This window comes from Phyllobates terribilis, unplaced genomic scaffold, assembly GCF_046119375.1.
Source record: "Phyllobates terribilis strain yellow unplaced genomic scaffold, ASM4611937v1 Scaffold_3__8_contigs__length_932513732, whole genome shotgun sequence".
NCBI classification, from domain to species: domain Eukaryota; kingdom Metazoa; phylum Chordata; class Amphibia; order Anura; family Dendrobatidae; genus Phyllobates; species Phyllobates terribilis.
In genome coordinates this window covers 780,370,824-780,389,548 of record NW_027362763.1, presented here as the reverse complement: position 1 = coordinate 780,389,548, position 18,725 = coordinate 780,370,824, and the positions used below count along the sequence as shown (strand labels likewise).

The 18,725-nt window shown below is 47.8% G+C and overlaps 1 protein-coding gene across 3 annotated transcripts in view; it reads left to right on the top strand.

Moving 5' to 3' along the window:
- EML6 (EMAP like 6) overlaps positions 1–18,725 on the top strand; it is a 279,209-nt gene that overhangs the window by 147,515 nt on the left and 112,969 nt on the right. For all 3 annotated transcript variants that reach the window (XM_073672290.1, XM_073672289.1, XM_073672288.1), the window contains exon 14: positions 15,460–15,646. In XM_073672290.1, the coding sequence (XP_073528391.1) occupies positions 15,460–15,646 (187 nt within the window). The remainder of the gene's footprint in view (positions 1–15,459; positions 15,647–18,725) is intronic.

Here is an 18,725-nt window from a genome sequence, read left to right as displayed (position 1 = left end):
CGTGTTATTGGCTGTGTTATGGAAGTACAGAGGATGGCTGGGCCTTATATAGAGGCCGTGTTATTGGCTGTGTTATGGAAGTATAGAGGATGGCTGGGCCTGATGTAGGAGCTGTGTTATTGGCTGTGTTATGGAAGTATAGAGGATAGCTGGGCCTGATATAGGGGCCGTGTTATTGGCTATGTTATGGAAGTATAGAGAATGGCTGGGCCTGATATAGGGGCCGTGTTATTGGGTGTGTTATGGAAGTATAGAGGATGGCTGGGCCTGATATAGGGGCCGTGTTATTGGCTGTGTTATGGAAGTATAGAGAATGGCTGGGCCTGATATAGGGGCCGTGTTATTGGGTGTGTTATGGAAGTATAGAGAATGGCTGGGCCTGATATAGGGGCCGTGTTATTGGCTGTGTTATGGAAGTATAGAGGATGGCTGGGCCTGATATAGGGGCCGTGTTATTGGCTGTGTTATGGAAGTATAGAGGATGGCTGGGCCTGATATATAGGCCGTGTTATTGGGTGTGTTATGGAAGTACAGAGGATGGCTGGGCCTGATATAGGGGCCGTGTTATTGGCTGTGTTATGGAAGTATAGAGGATGGCTGGGCCTGATATAGGAGCTGTGTTATTGGCTGTGTTATGGAAGTATAGAGGATGGCTGGGCCTGATATAGGAGCTGTGTTATTGGCTGTGTTTTGGAAGTATAGATTATGGCTGGGCCTGATATAGAGGCCGTGTTATTGGGTGTGTTATGGAAGTACAGAGGATGGCTGGGCCTGATATAGGGGCTGTGTTATTGGCTGTGTTATGGAAGTACAGAGGATGGCTGGGCCTGATATAGGGGCCGTGTTATTGGCTGTGTTATGGAAGTACAGAGGATGGCTGGGCCTGGTATAGGGGCCGTGTTATTGGCTGTGTTATGGAAGTATAGAGGATGGCTGGGCCTGATATAGGGGCCGTGTTATTGGCTGTATTATGGAAGTATAGAGGATGGCTTGGCCTGATATAGGGGCCGTGTTATTGGCTGTGTTATGGAAGTATAGAGGATGGCTGGGCCTGATATAGGAGCTGTGTTATTGGCTGTGTTATGGAAGTATAGAGGATGGCTGGGCCTGATATAGGGGCCGTGTTATTGGCTGTATTATGGAAGTATAGAGGATGGCTGGGCCTGATATAGGGGCCGTGTTATTGGCTGTGTTATTGAAGTATAGAGGATGGCTGGGTCTGATATAGGGGCCGTGTTATTGGCTGTGTTATGGAAGTATAGAGGATGGCTGGGCCTGATATAGGGGCCTTGTTATTGGCTGTGTTATTGAAGTATAGAGGATGGCTGGGCCTGATATAGGGGCCGTGTTATTGGCTGTGTTATTGAAGTACAGAGGATGGCTGGGCCTAATATAGGAGCTGTGTTATTTGCTGTGTTATGGAAGTACAGAGGATGGCTGGGCCTGATATAGAGGCCGTGTTATTGGCTGTGGTATTGAAGTATAGAGGATGGCTGGGCCTGATATAGGGGCTGTGTCTTTGGCTGTGTTATTGAAGTATAGAGGATGGATGAGCCTGATATAGGGGCCGTGTTATTGGCTGTGTTATGGAAGTACAGAGGATGGCTGGGCCAGATATAGGGACCGTGTTATTGGCTGTTTTATGGAAGTACAGAGGATGGCTGGGCCTGATATAGGGGCCGTGTTGTTGGCTGTGTTATGGAAGTACAGAGGATGGCTGGGCCTGATATAGGGGCCGTGTTATTGGCTGTGTTATGGAAGTACAGAGGATGGCTGGGCCTGATATAGGGGCCGTGTTATTGGCTGTGTTATTGAAGTATAGAGGATGGCTGGGCCTGATATAGGGGCCGTGTTATTGGCTGTGTTATGGAAGTATAGAGGATGGCTGGGCCTGATATAGGAGCTGTGTTATTGGCTGTGTTATGGAAGTATAGAGGATGGCTGAGCCTGATATAGAGGCCGTGTTATTGGCTGTGTTATGGAAGTACAGAGGATGGCTGGGCCTGATATAGGGGCCGTGTTATTGGCTGTGTTATGGAAGTATAGAGGATGGCTGGGCCTCCTATAGGGGCCGTGTTATTGGCTGTGTTATGGAAGTATAGAGGATGGCTGGGCCTGATATAGGAGCTGTGTTATTTTCTGTGTTATGGAAGTATAGAGGATGGCTGGGCCTGATATAGGAGCTGTGTTATTGGCTGTGTTATGGAAGTATAAAGGATGGCTGAGCCTGATATAGGAGCTGTGTTATTGGCTGTGTTATGGAAGTATAGAGGATGGCTGGGCCTGATATAGGGGCCGTGTTATTGGCTGTGTTATGGAAGTATAGAGGATGGCTGGGCCTGATATAGGAGCTGTGTTATTGGCTGTGTTATGGAAGTATAGAGGATGGCTGGGCCTGATATAGGAGCTGTGTTATTGGCTGTGTTATGGAAGTATAGAGGATGGCTGAGCCTGATATAGGAGCTGTGTTATTGGCTGTGTTATGGAAGTATAGAGTATGGCTGGGTCTGATATAGGGGCCGTGTTATTGGCTGTGTTATGGAAGTACAGAGGATGGCTGGGCCTGATATAGGAGCTGTGTTATTGGCTATGTTATGGAAGTATAGAGGATGGCTGGGCCTGATATAGGGGCCGTGTTTTTGGCTGTGTTATGGAAGTACAGAGTATGGCTGGGCCTGATATAGGGGCCGTGTTATTGGCTGTGTTATGGAAGTACAGAGGATGGCTGGGCCTGATATAGGGGCCGTGTTATTGGCTGTGTTATTGAAGTATAGAGGATGGCTGGGCCTGATATAGGGGCCGTGTTATTGGCTGTGTTATGGAAGTACAGAGGATGGCTGGGCCTGATATAGGGGCCGTGTTATTGGCTGTGTTATGGAAGTACAGAGGATGGCTGGGCCTGATATAGGGGCCGTGTTATTGGCTGTGTTATTGAAGTATAGAGGATGGCTGGGCCTGATATAGGAGCTGTGTTATTGGCTGTGTTATGGAAGTATAGAGGATGGCTGGGCCTGATATAGGGGCCGTGTTATTGGCTGTGTTATGGAAGTACAGAGGATGGCTGGGCCTGATATAGGGGCCGTGTTATTGGCTGTGTTATGGAAGTATAGAGGATGGCTGGGCCTGATATAGAGGCCGTGTTATTGGCTGTGTTATTGAAGTATAGAGGATGGCTGGGCCTGATATAGGGGCCGTGTTAATGGCTGTGTTATGGAAGTATAGAGGATGACTGGGCCTGATATAGGGGCCGTGTTATTGGCTGTGTTATGGAAGTACAGAGGATGGCTGGGCCTGATATAGGGGCCGTGTTATTGGCTGTGTTATGGAAGTACAGAGGATGGCTGGGCCTGATATAGGGGCCGTGTTATTGGCTGTGTTATGGAAGTATAGAGGATGGCTGGGCCTGATATAGGGGCCGTGTTATTGGCTGTGTTATGGAAGTACAGAGGATGGCTGGGCCTGATATAGGGGCCGTGTTATTGGCTGTGTTATGGAAGTATAGAGGATGGCTGGGCCTGATATAGAGGCCGTGTTATTGGCTGTGTTATTGAAGTATAGAGGATGGCTGGGCCTGATGTAGGGGCCATGTTATTGGCTGTGTTATGGAAGTACAGAGGATGGCTGGGCCTGATATAGGGACCGTGTTATTGGCTGTGTTATGGAAGTACAGAGGATGGCTGGGCCTTATATAGAGGCCGTGTTATTGGCTGTGTTATGGAAGTATAGAGGATGGCTGGGCCTGATATAGGAGCTGTGTTATTCACTGTGTTATGGAAGTATAGAGGATAGCTGGGCCTGATATAGGGGCCGTGTTATTGGCTATGTTATGGAAGTATAGAGAATGGCTGGGCCTGATATAGGGGCCGTGTTATTGGGTGTGTTATGGAAGTATAGAGGATGGCTCTGCCTGATATAGGGGCCGTGTTATTGGCTGTGTTATGGAAGTATAGAGAATGGCTGGGCCTGATATAGGGGCCGTGTTATTGGGTGTGTTATGGAAGTATAGAGAATGGCTGGGCCTGATATAGGGGCCGTGTTATTGGCTGTGTTATGGAAGTATAGAGGATGGCTGGGCCTGATATAGGGGCCGTGTTATTGGCTGTGTTATGGAAGTACAGAGGATGGCTGGGCCTGATATAGGGGCCGTGTTATTGGCTGTGTTATGGAAGTATAGAGGATGGCTGGGCCTGATATAGGGGCCGTGTTATTGGCTGTGTTATGGAAGTATAGAGGATGGCTGGGCCTGATATATAGGCCGTGTTATTGGGTGTGTTATGGAAGTACAGAGGATGGCTGGGCCTGATATAGGGGCCGTGTTATTGGCTGTGTTATGAAAGTATAGAGGATGGCTGGGCCTGATATAGGAGCTGTGTTATTGGCTGTGTTATGGAAGTATAGAGGATGGCTGGGCCTGATATAGGAGCTGTGTTATTGGCTGTGTTTTGGAAGTATAGATTATGGCTGGGCCTGATATAGAGGCCGTGTTATTGGGTGTGTTATGGAAGTACAGAGGATGGCTGGGCCTGATATAGGGGCCGTGTTATTGGCTGTGTTATGGAAGTACATAGGATGGCTGGGCCTGATATAGGGGCCGTGTTATTGGCTGTGTTATGGAAGTACAGAGGATGGCTGGGCCTGATATAGGGGCCGTGTTATTGGCTGTGTTATGGAAGTATAGAGGATGGCTGGGCCTGATATAGGGGCCGTGTTATTGGCTGTATTATGGAAGTATAGAGGATGGCTTGGCCTGATATAGGGGCCGTGTTATTGGCTGTGTTATGGAAGTATAGAGGATGGCTGGGCCTGATATAGGAGCTGTGTTATTGGCTGTGTTATGGAAGTATAGAGGATGGCTGGGCCTGATATAGGGGCCGTGTTATTGGCTGTATTATGGAAGTATAGAGGATGGCTGGTCCTGATATAGGGGCCGTGTTATTGGCTGTGTTATTGAAGTATAGAGGATGGCTGGGTCTGATATAGGGGCCGTGTTATTGGCTGTGTTATGGAAGTATAGAGGATGGCTGGGCCTGATATAGGGGCCTTGTTATTGGCTGTGTTATTGAAGTATAGAGGATGGCTGGGCCTGATATAGGGGCCGTGTTATTGGCTGTGTTATTGAAGTACAGAGGATGGCTGGGCCTGATATAGGAGCTGTGTTATTTGCTGTGTTATGGAAGTACAGAGGATGGCTGGGCCTGATATAGAGGCCGTGTTATTGGCTGTGGTATTGAAGTATAGAGGATGGCTGGGCCTGATATAGGGGCTGTGTCATTGGCTGTGTTATTGAAGTATAGAGGATGGATGAGCCTGATATAGGGGCCGTGTTATTGGCTGTGTTATGGAAGTACAGAGGATGGCTGGGCCAGATATAGGGACCGTGTTATTGGCTGTTTTATGGAAGTACAGAGGATGGCTGGGCCTGATATAGGGGCCGTGTTGTTGGCTGTGTTATGGAAGTACAGAGGATGGCTGGGCCTGATATAGGGGCCGTGTCATTGGCTGTGTTATGGAAGTACAGAGGATGGCTGGGCCTGATATAGGGGCCGTGTTATTGGCTGTGTTATTGAAGTATAGAGGATGGCTGGGCCTGATATAGGGGCCGTGTTATTGGCTGTGTTATGGAAGTATAGAGGATGGCTGGGCCTGATATAGGAGCTGTGTTATTGGCTGTGTTATGGAAGTATAGAGGATGGCTGAGCCTGATATAGAGGCCGTGTTATTGGCTGTGTTATGGAAGTACAGAGGATGGCTGGGCCTGATATAGGGGCCGTGTTATTGGCTGTGTTATGGAAGTATAGAGGATGGCTGGGCCTCCTATAGGGGCCGTGTTATTGGCTGTGTTATGGAAGTATAGAGGATGGCTGGGCCTGATATAGGAGCTGTGTTATTGGCTGTGTTATGGAAGTATAGAGGATGGCTGGGCCTGATATAGGAGCTGTGTTATTGGCTGTGTTATGGAAGTATAAAGGATGGCTGAGCCTGATATAGGAGCTGTGTTATTGGCTGTGTTATGGAAGTATAGAGGATGGCTGGGCCTGATATAGGGGCCGTGTTATTGGCTGTGTTATGGAAGTATAGAGGATGGCTGGGCCTGATATAGGAGCTGTGTTATTGGCTGTGTTATGGAAGTATAGAGGATGGCTGGGCCTGATATAGGAGCTGTGTTATTGGCTGTGTTATGGAAGTATAGAGGATGGCTGAGCCTGATATAGGAGCTGTGTTATTGGCTGTGTTATGGAAGTATAGAGTATGGCTGGGTCTGATATAGGGGCCGTGTTATTGGCTGTGTTATGGAAGTACAGAGGATGGCTGGGCCTGATATAGGAGCTGTGTTATTGGCTATGTTATGGAAGTATAGAGGATGGCTGGGCCTGATATAGGGGCCGTGTTTTTGGCTGTGTTATGGAAGTACAGAGTATGGCTGGGCCTGATATAGGGGCCGTGTTATTGGCTGTGTTATGGAAGTACAGAGGATGGCTGGGCCTGATATAGGGGCCGTGTTATTGGCTGTGTTATTGAAGTATAGAGGATGGCTGGGCCTGATATAGGGGCCGTGTTATTGGCTGTGTTATGGAAGTACAGAGGATGGCTGGGCCTGATATAGGGGCCGTGTTATTGGCTGTGTTATGGAAGTACAGAGGATGGCTGGGCCTGATATAGGGGCCGTGTTATTGGCTGTGTTATTGAAGTATAGAGGATGGCTGGGCCTGATATAGGAGCTGTGTTATTGGCTGTGTTATGGAAGTATAGAGGATGGCTGGGCCTGATATAGGGGCCGTGTTATTGGCTGTGTTATGGAAGTACAGAGGATGGCTGGGCCTGATATAGGGGCCGTGTTATTGGCTGTGTTATGGAAGTATAGAGGATGGCTGGGCCTGATATAGAGGCCGTGTTATTGGCTGTGTTATTGAAGTATAGAGGATGGCTGGGCCTGATATAGGGGCCGTGTTATTGGCTGTGTTATGGAAGTATAGAGGATGACTGGGCCTGATATAGGGGCCGTGTTATTGGCTGTGTTATGGAAGTACAGAGGATGGCTGGGCCTGATATAGGGGCCGTGTTATTGGCTGTGTTATGGAAGTACAGAGGATGGCTGGGCCTGATATAGGGGCCGTGTTATTGGCTGTGTTATGGAAGTATAGAGCATGGCTGGGCCTGATATAGGGGCCGTGTTATTGGCTGTGTTATTGAAGTATAGAGGATGGCTGGGCCTGATTTAGGGGCCGTGTTATTGGCTGTGTTATTGAAGTACAGAGGATGGCTGGGCCTGATATAGGAGCTGTGTTATTGGCTGTGTTATGGAAGTACAGAGGATGGCTGGGCCTGATATAGGGGCCGTGTTATTGGCTGTGTTATAGAAGTATAGAGGATGGCTGGGCCTGATATAGGGGCCGTGTTATTGGCTGTGTTATGGAAGTACAGAGGATGGCTGGGCCTGATATAGGGGCCGTGTTATTGGCTGTGTTATGGAAGTATAGAGGATGGCTGGGCCTGATATAGGAGCTGTGTTATTGGCTGTGTTACGGAAGTATAGAGGATGGCTGGGCCTGATGTAGGAGCTGTGTTATTGGCTGTGTTATGGAAGTATAGAGGATGGCTGGGACTGATATAGAGGCCGTGTTATTGGCTGTGTTATGGAAGTACAGAGGATGGCTGGGCCTGATATAGGAGCCGTGTTATTGGCTGTGTTATGGAAGTACAGAGGATGGCTGGGCCTGATATAGGGGCCGTGTTATTGGCTGTGTTATGGAAGTATAGAGGATGGCTGGGCCTGATATAGGGGCCGTGTTATTGGCTGTGTTATGGAAGTACAGAGGATGGCTGGGCCTGATATAGGGGCCGTGTTATTGGCTGTGTTATGGAAGTACAGAGGATGGCTGCGCCTGATATAGGGGCCGTGTTATTGGCTGTGTTATTGAAGTATAGAGGATGGCTGAGCCTGATATAGAGGCCTTGTTATTGGCTGTGTTATGGAAGTACAGAGGATGGCTGGGCCTGATATAGGGGCCGTGTTATTGGCTGTGTTATTGAAGTACAGAGGATGGCTGGGCCTGATATAGGAGCTGTGTTATTGGCTGTGTTATGGAAGTACAGAGGATGGCTGGGCCTGATATAGAGGCCGTGTTATTGGCTGTGTTATGGAAGTACAGAGGATGGCTGAGCCTGATATAGGGGCCGTGTTATTGGCTGTGTTATGGAAGTATAGAGGATGGCTGGGCCTGATATAGAGGCCGTGTTATTGGCTGTGTTATGGAAGTACAGAGGATGGCTGGGCCTGATATAGGAGCCGTGTTATTGGCTGTGTTATGGAAGTACAGAGGATGGCTGGGCCTGATATAGGGGCCGTGTTATTGGCTGTGTTATGGAAGTATAGAGGATGGCTGGGCCTGATATAGGGGCCGTGTTATTGGCTGTGTTATGGAAGTACAGAGGATGGCTGGGCCTGATATAGGGGCCGTGTTATTGGCTGTGTTATGGAAGTACAGAGGATGGCTGGGCCTGATATAGGGGCCGTGTTATTGGCTGTGTTATTGAAGTATAGAGGATGGCTGAGCCTGATATAGAGGCCTTGTTATTGGCTGTGTTATGGAAGTACAGAGGATGGCTGGGCCTGATATAGGGGCCGTGTTATTGGCTGTGTTATTGAAGTACAGAGGATGGCTGGGCCTGATATAGGAGCTGTGTTATTGGCTGTGTTATGGAAGTACAGAGGATGGCTGGGCCTGATATAGAGGCCGTGTTATTGGCTGTGTTATGGAAGTACAGAGGATGGCTGAGCCTGATATAGGGGCCGTGTTATTGGCTGTGTTATGGAAGTATAGAGGATGGCTGGGCCTGATGTAGGGGCCGTGTTATTGGCTGTGTTATGGAAGTACAGAGGATGGCTGGGCCTGATATAGGGACCGTGTTATTGGCTGTGTTATGGAAGTACAGAGGATGGCTGGGCCTTATATAGGGGCCGTGTTATTGGCTGTGTTATGGAAGTATAGAGGATGGCTGGGCCTGATATAGGAGCTGTGTTATTGGCTGTGTTATGGAAGTATAGAGGATGGCTGGGCCTAATATAGAGGCCGTGTTATTGGCTGTGTTATGGAAGTATAGAGGATGGCTGGGCCTGATATAGGAGCTGTGTTATTGGCTGTGTTATGGAAGTATAGAGGATGGCTGAGCCTGATGTAGGAGCTGTGTTATTGGCTGTCTTATGGAAGTATAGAGTATGGCTGGGCCTGATATAGGGGCCGTGTTATTGGCTGTGTTATGGAAGTACAGAGGATGGCTGGGCCTGATATAGGAGCTGTGTTATTGGCTATGTTATGGAAGTATAGAGGATGGCTGGGCCTGATATAGGGGCCGTGTTATTGGCTGTGTTATGGAAGTACAGAGTATGGCTGGGCCTGATATAGGGGCCGTGTTATTGGCTGTGTTATGGAAGTACAGAGGATGGCTGGGCCTGATATAGGGGCCGTGTTATTGGCTGTGTTATTGAAGTATACATGATGGCTGGGCCTGATATAGGGGCCGTGTTATTGGCTGTGTTATGGAAGTACAGAGGATGGCTGGGCCTGATATAGGGGCCGTGTTATTAGCTGTGTTATGGAAGTACAGAGGATGGCTGGGCCTGATATAGGGGCCGTGTTATTGGCTGTGTTATTGAAGTATAGAGGATGGCTGGGCCTGATATAGGGGCCGTGTTATTGGCTGTGTTATGGAAGTACAGAGGATGGCTGGGCCTGATATAGGGGCCGTGTTATTGGCTGTGTTATGGAAGTATAGAGGATGGCTGGGCCTGATATAGAGGCCGTGTTATTGGCTGTGTTATTGAAGTATAGAGGATGGCTGGGCCTGATATAGGGGCCGTGTTATTGGCTGTGTTATGGAAGTATAGAGGATAGCTGGGCCTGATATAGGGGCCGTGTTATTGGCTGTGTTATGGAAGTACAGAGGATGGCTGGGCCTGATATAGGGGCCGTGTTATTGGCTGTGTTATGGAAGTACAGAGGATGGCTGGGCCTGATATAGGGGCCGTGTTATTGGCTGTGTTATGGAAGTATAGAGGATGGCTGGGCTTGATATAGGGGCCGTGTTATTGGCTGTGTTATTGAAGTATAGAGGATGGCTGGGCCTGATATAGGGGCCGTGTTATTGGCTGTGTTATGGAAGTACAGAGGATGGTGGGCCTGATATAGGGGCCGTGTTATTGGCTGTGTTATGGAAGTATAGAGGATGGCTGGGCCCGATATAGGAGCTGTGTTATTGGCTGTGTTATGGAAGTATAGAGGATGGCTGGGCCTGATGTAGGAGCTGTGTTATTGGCTGTGTTATGGAAGTATAGAGGATGGCTGGGCCTGATATAGAGGCCGTGTTATTGGCTGTGTTATGGAAGTACAGAGGATGTCTGGGCCTGATATAGGGGCCGTTTTATTGGCTGTGTTATGGAAGTACAGAGGATGGCTGGGCCTGATATAGGGGCCGTGTTATTGGCTGTGTTATGGAAGTATAGAGGATGGCTGGGCCTGATATAGGGGCCGTGTTATTGGCTGTGTTATGGAAGTACAGAGGATGGCTGGGCCTGATATAGTGGCCGTGTTATTGGCTGTGTTATGGAAGTACAGAGGATGGCTGGGCCTGATATAGGGGCCGTGTTATTGGCTGTGTTATTGAAGTATAGAGGATGGCTGAGCCTGATATAGAGGCCTTGTTATTGGCTGTGTTATGGAAGTATAGAGGATGGCTGGGCCTGATATAGGGGCCGTGTTATTGGCTGTGTTATTGAAGTACAGAGGATGGCTGGGCCTGATATAGGAGCTGTGCTATTGGCTGTGTTATGGAAGTACAGAGGATGGCTGGGCCTGATATAGGAGCTGTGTTATTGGCTGTGTTATGGAAGTATAGAGGATGGCTGGGCGTGATATAGAGGCCGTGTTATTGGCTGTGTTATGGAAGTATAGAGGATGGCTGGGCCTGATATAGGGGCCGTGTTATTGGCTGTGTTATGGAAGTATAGAGGATGGCTGGGCCTGATATAGAGGCCGTGTTATTGGCTGTCTTATGGAAGTACAGAGGATGGCTGGGCCTTATATAGGGGCCGTGTTATTGGCTGTGTTATGGAAGTACAGAGGATGGCTGGGCCTGATATAGGGGCCGTGTTATTGGCTGTGTTATGGAAGTATAGAGGATGGCTGGGCCTGATATAGGGGCCGTGTTATTGGCTGTGTTATGGAAGTATAGAGGATGGCTGGGCCTGATATAGGGGCCGTGTTATTGGCTGTGTTATGGAAGTATAGAGGATGGCTGGGCCTGATATAGGGGCCGTGTTATTGGGTGTGTTATGGAACTACAGAGGATGGCTGGGCCTGATATAGGAGCTGTGTTATTGGCTGTGTTATGGAAGTATAGTGGATGGCTGGGCCTGATACTGGAGCCGTGTTATTGCCTATGTTATGGAAGTATAGAGGATGGCTGGGCCTGATATAGGGGCCGTGTTATTGGGTGTGTTATGGAAGTATAGAGGATGGCTGGACCTGATATAGGGGCCGTGTTATTGGCTGTGTTTTGGAAGTACAGAGGATGGCTGGGCCTGATATAGAGGCCGTGTTATTGGCTGTGTTATGGAAGTACAGAGGATGGCTGGGCCTGATATAGGGGCCGTGTTATTGGCTGTGTTATGGAAGTATAGAGGATGGCTGGGCCTGATATAGGGGCCGTGTTATTGGCTGTGTTATTGAAGTATAGAGGATGGCTGGGCCTGATATAGGGGCCGTGTTATTGGCTGTGTTATGGAAGTACAGAGGATGGCTGGGCCTGATATTGAGGCCGTGTTATTGGCTGTGTTATGGAAGTACAGAGGATGACTGGGCCTGATATAGGGGCCGTGTTATTGGCTGTGTTATGGAAGTACAGAGGATGGCTGGGCCTGATATAGGGGCCGTGTTATTGGCTGTGTTATGGAAGTATAGAGGATGGCTGGGCCTGATATAGAGGCCTTCTTATTGGCTATGTTATGGAAGTATAGAGGATGGCTGGGCCTGATATAGGGGCCGTGTTATTGGCTGTGTTATGGAAGTATAGAGGATGGCTGGGCCTGATATAGGGGCCGTGTTATTGGGTGTGTTATGGAAGTACAGAGGATGGCTGGGCCTGATATAGGGGCCGTGTTATTGGCTATGTTATGGAAGTATAGAGGATGGCTGGGCTTGATATAGGGGCCGTGTTATTGGCTATGTTATGGAAGTATAGAGGATGGCTGGGCCTGATATAGAGGCCGTGTTATTGGCTGTGTTATGGAAGTATAGAGGATGGCTGGGCCTGATATAGAGGCCGTGTTATTGGCTGTGTTATGGAAGTATAGAGGATGGCTGGGCCTGATATAGGGGCCGTGTTATTGGCTATGTTATGGAAGTACAGAGGATGGCTGGGCCTGATATAGGGGCCTTGTTATTGGCTGTGTTATGGAAGTACAGAGGATGGCTTGGCCTGACATAGGAGTTGTGTTATTGGCTGTGTTATGGAAGTATAGAGGATGGCTGGGCCTGATATAGAGGCCGTGTTATTGGCTGTGTTATGGAAGTATAGAGGATGGCTGGGCCTGATATAGGAGCTGTGTTATTGTCTGTGTTGTGGAAGTACAGAGGATGGCTGGGCCTGATATAGGGGCCGTGTTATTGGCTATGTTATGGAAGTATAGAGGATGGCTGAGCCTGATATAGGAGCTGTGTTATTGGCTGTGTTATGGAAGTATAGAGGATGGCTGGGCCTGATATAGGGGCCGTGTTATTGGGTGTGTTATGGAAGTATAGAGGATGGCTGGGCCTGATATAGAGGCCGTGTTATTGGCTGTGTTATGGAAGTACAGAGGATGGCTGGGCCTGATATAGGGGCCGTGTTATTGGGTGTGTTATGGAAGTATAGAGGATGGCTGGGCCTGATATAGGGGCCGTGTTATTGGCTGTGTTATGGAAGTACAGAGGATGGCTGGGCCTGATATAGGAGCTGTGTTATTGGCTGTGTTATGGAAGTATAGAGGATGGCTGGGCCTGATATAGGGGCCGTGTTATTGGCTGTGTTATGGAAGTATAGAGGATGGCTGGGCCTGATATAGGAGCTGTGTTATTGGCTGTGTTATGGAAGTACAGAGGATGGCTTGGCCTGATATAGCGGCCGTGTTATTGGCTGTGTTATGGAAGTACAGAGGATGGCTGGGCCTGATATAGGGGCCGTGTTATTGGCTGTGTTATGGAAGTACAGAGGATGGCTGGGCCTGATATAGGGGCCGTGTTATTGGGTGTGTTATGGAAGTATAGAGGATGGCTGGGCCTGATATAGGGGCCGTGTTATTGGCTGTGTTATGGAAGTTTAGAGGATGGCTGGGCCTGATATAGGGGCCGTGTTATTGGCTGTGTTATGGAAGTATAGAGGATGGCTGGGCCTGATATAGAGGCCGTGTTATTGGCTGTGTTATGGAAGTACAGAGGATGGCTTGGCCTGATATAGGATCTGTTATTGGCTGTGTTATGGAAGTATAGAGGATGGCTGGGCCTGATATAGGAGCTGTGTTATTGGCTGTGTTATGGAAGTACAGAAGATGGCTTGGCCTGATATAGGGGCCGTGTTATTGGCTGTGTTATGGAAGTACAGAGGATGGCTGGGCCTGATATAGGGGCCGTGTTATTGGCTGTGTTATGGACGTATAGAGGATGGCTGGGCCTGATATAGAGGCCGTGTTATTGGGTGTGTTATGGAAGTACAGAGGATGGCTGGGCCTGATATAGGGGCCGTGTTATTGGCTGTGTTATGGAAGTATAGAGGATGGCTGGGCCTGATATAGAGGCCGTGTTATTGGCTGTGCTTCAATCTGTTATGGGGCAAAGTGGCACTTTCTTAAGAGCTTTACAACACAACACATATTTTTGTACCTTTTTTCCCATCTCCAAAATTTGGAGACATGTTGTCATCCTTTCCATACCCTACACCTCTTGAATGGTCAAAAAATGATCCATTGTGAAAGTCAGGTTTTTATGTTACATATATTGAAATAAAGTCACAATTTCTTTTCATATCACTTTCATATGTTTATTAAAAAAAGTAGTAACAAAAGTAGAAGTCTTCACACTGTCCACTGGGGCTTTTTAGACACTGTTCCCTAGGGCTTTTTTTGAGTTTTCAGCAGGCTCCTTATCATCAGAGGCAGGATTACAATGACAGGAAACACCTCTACACACAGCTGATAACACAGGATCAATCACAATAGATGATGACCTGACCCTGCTCCCTCTCCCTTCACAATGACCTTTTCACAAGCTCATTAGATACTTCAATACTACAGATAGGGTCCAGAGCCTGTTCACTTTGCCTAATGTACATGTTAATTTCCTGAAACACTGGGAAATCAGAATCTAAAAAAATCCCCAGTGGCCAGTGTGAAAATTGCATAAATTCCAATTTTTCTATTTTTAATAAGGATTGCAATTTAAAAACAAAATGACCATAAAAGTTAAAAAAATACATTTAAGCCTGATTTAAACAGGTCGTTTTCTAATGACACATTTCCTTCAATAATGTGGCTAAAACCATGTGAAGTAGTATTACACCTAGATGCTACAACCGCAAATGGAGAACATGAATCAAGGCGGTGGCACCACTTTCTAACAGAAACCCACAGCACAGGGCAGCTGAAATACTTTGCTCAAAACTTAAACTCATCATAGTTTTGGAGATTGTTGGAATACGCTTTGACTAGAGGGGTATTTGCTTTAGACACTTTGAGCCGCTATAATCTATGTGACCCATAAAGCACAAATAAAGTAATCCGCCATTGTACTCAATGTCAATCACTGGAGTAATGAATTCGATCTCACAGCCCGTCGGATGACTTTAGCTTTGTATTGATCATGGCACTGATTCATGAAGACTGACAATTTTCTTGATGAGTGGGCATGGCGGAGTCAGACACTCCTGATTTAGCAGGAGGTGCACGCCTCTTCATGAATCAGAAGCATCTGACGAGTGGCAGGCCCCACTCCAGAAGTCTTACACCAATCGTTGACTGTAGTAAGATTTCCGGCATAAGTAACGCCACAGCTTTTCGTGAATTGGACGAGCTGTGGCGTAACATACCGCACATCCGTCACACACCTGTTCCTCCCAGACCATTTTTTTGTAGCAGAGAAACTGGAGTGAAAACGGCGAAGTCGCTAAATCTTTGTCCAACTCCGAGGGACTTGTGACTTTTCAAAGCAATTTACCCCAAAATTCTGGTGAAATTGCTTTGATGAATCAGGGCTCATGCGTGAAAATACATAGTAGCAACTGGAGGAAGACTAATAATCTGTTGTTTTATGTTTTGGGCTTTCGCTTCTAAACAGAATGAGAATGAATACTATATAGTATAATTTACTTTGGCTTGTCAGATTTTTTTTTATATAGTATATTGTATATGAACGTAGTTTTTTTCTGCTCCAGCTACAGAGGCTATGACTGCAGGAACAACCTGTTCTACACGCAGACCGGCGAGGTGGTGTACCATGTGGCAGCAGTGGCCGTGGTGTATAACAGGCTGCAGCATTCCCAAAGACTGTACCTGGGTCACGATGACGACATCCTCAGTCTGGCCATTCATCCCGTGAAAGATTATGTAGCCACTGGCCAGGTAAGATAATGGCTTTCACACTTTATATAACTGTATTTATCTTTCTTCCTTCTCGTAGAGTTCATCAGTAAAGCCCTCGTCTCACATAGCGAGATCGCTAGCGAGATCGCTGCTGTGTCACGGTTTTGGTGACGCAACAGCGACCTCACCAGCGATGTCACTATGTGTGACACTTTGCAGCGATCAGGCCCCTGCTGTGAGGTCGCTGATCGCTGCAAAGTGTCCTGGACCATTTTTTGGTCGTTGCCCTCCCGCTGGTCAGCAAACATCGCTGTGTGTGACAAGCGGGACCAACGATCAGGCTGGTAACCATGAAAAACATCGGGTTACTAGGGGCACACGCGCACCTAGTAACCCGTTGTTTATCATGGTTACCACTCTGCTACGGTGAGCGGGAGGTTACCGCTCACTTTAGCAGGCTCGTAACCATGATAAACATCGGGTTACTAGGGGCACACGCGCACCTAGTAACCCGTTGTTTATCATGGTTACCACTCTGCTACAGTGAGCAGGAGGTTACCGCTCACTTTAGCAGGCTCGTAACCATGATAAACAACGGGTTACTAGGTGCGCGTGTGCCCCTATTAACCCGATGTTTATCATGGTTACCAGCCTGCTCCTGCTTCAGCAGCAGTCTGGTAACCAGGAGCAGGACATCGTGGAAAGATTCTTTCCACGATGTCGCTGCTCCCCTGATCGCTGGTGAGCCTGCCTGTTTGACAGCTCACCAGCGACCACATAGCGACGCAGCAACGATCCCTGACAGGTCGTATCGTTGTCGGGATCGTTGCAGCGTCGCTAAGTGTGACGGGGCCTTAACACACATTTCTCTGAAGGTGTTTAAAATGTTGACATTATCTAACTAACTGTATATCTTATCTCATATCTTTCTCTCATACAACAATACTGACATTCTCATGGATGAACTCTTAGGGGAACAAGTGAAATATGTGCACACTAATGGAAAGGCCAGACGAGACATGTAGGTCGTGCCTGTTATGCTCCCATGACGCGACTGCACACCACACCGGCAATTAACCACTGTGGTTTGGTGATTGTTTAGCAGGCAATCACTTGAATTTGAAGGAGAACAGCTGTTTCTCTCACAAATCCATGCAGCGAATTGTAATTGCTGCAATGTTTTGCTAGAAAAAAACAGCTGTTCTCCTTCAAAATTAAGTAATTGCTTATTAAACAGCCACCAAAATGCTGAGCTTAACTGCCGTTGCAGTTTGCTGACATGTCATAGCTGCACCACGGGTGAGAGCTGGCTGCTCTAAAAAGTCTGAGGAAATCAATGTAAGGCTATGTGCCCACGTAGCAGATTTGATGCAGAGCGTTTTTGCCTCTCTCTGGCAGAAAAAAAACGCATGCAGATTTACATGCGTTTTTTCTGCCAGAGAGAAGCGTTTTTTCAGCGTTTTACATGCGTTTTTTTCATGCGTTTTTTCAAGCAGTTTTCCAAGCGATTTTAGCATCACTTGGAAAGTGCTTGACAAGTTGGTCACACAATATAAATCCATGCAACCGGCATGGATTTATAATGTGTGAACAACTGATGCTTTAAATGCTGCATCTATAGTAAAAAAAAAGAGAATTAAAACGTTAAAAAAAGAAAAAAAAACTGTATATTCACCTCTCCGGCGGCCCCCGGTCTGCTCTCCGTTTTCCTCCAGTCTCCTCCCGGCCGCGTCCTCTCTCTTTGGCGTCCCGCGGTGTACTGTCAGGATCTGCCGTGATGTCATTTAGTCAGCTGATGGTCACGCGACCATCACCTGACCGCCGACGTCAGCGGTCGCGTGACCATCAGGTGACTAAATGACGTCACCGCAGGTCCTGACAGTACACCGCGGGATGCCAAGGAGAGAGAACGTGGCCGGGAGCAGACTGGAGGAAACCGGAGAGCAGACCGGGGGCCGCCGGAGAGGTGAATATACAGGTTTTGTTTATTTTTAACTTTTTTATTTCTTTTTTTCACCGCGTGGTAGCCAGGATGAAAAGGAGTTGTAGTCTCCTCTTCATCCCGGGTACCACACGCACCGCGATTACGCTGCAAATCTCGGCCATTGAATTTAATTGAAATGCAGCAAATCCACATATACCTGCGGGGTTGCTGCGTTTCAATGTTCCTCAATGGCCGCGAATTTGCAGCGTAATAGCGGTAGAAATGGTCATGCTGCGTTTTGCAACACAATGCGAATTCGGCGCGCAAATTAGCGCATCATGTGCACAGCACATCCGAATTCACATTGCTTTACATGGCAGACTGTTTTACAAGCGTTTTCGCAGCCGTAAAAACGCCGCAAAAATGCTACGTGGGCACTTAACCTAAAAGTGTACCCCAGCAGGTGCATGTAAGCTGAACAATGTGTGTGTCACCATTCCACCGCTCAGTGTGTCTGGGGTGCAGTTACTGACGGCTCAGCTGTCCAGTCTGGTGCAGGGGCGTGCTGATCTGTCGGGGTTTTGATTGACAGCTCGGCCGTCCAATTTGAGACTGGAAGGTACTGGGCTGTCTTCAGGTGTTCATTGTCCCAGGTGATTGCCCTGCTACTTAGCTGGGCTATTAGTCCCATACCACTGCCAGCCGTAGCTTCCGCTAAGTGTGTTTGGTTTTCTCTGTGTCAAGTGTTTTGCTTGATGATCTTTCATTGCCTGACCTTGGACCTCGTTCTGACCCTCCGTCTGTTTAATTCCTTTGTTCTGATTTGCTATCCTAGTATTTTAACCTTGGACCGCTACCTGACTACGGTTTTGCCTCTTCCCTCTGTTTATGACGTACCCTCCTGGCTTTTGACCTCCTTGACTATCCCGACTCACGGCTTGGCCATGAGAAGTGACTCAGCGTCACAGTGTGGACACAAACTGATGTGGCTTCACCTGTAACAGATGTGCAAGAGTTACTGGGGTTGTCTCAAAATTCGGAAATGGTTAAAATTGCAAAATGATTGTAAATAGAATCACTTTGCGATTTACTTATTAAAAATCCTCTCTGTTCTCAAGAACGGTGGGATTTTTAGTTTTATAGTTTACAGCTCATTGACTAGTTAATGGCCACGACTGCAGTCTGTCAGAGGTG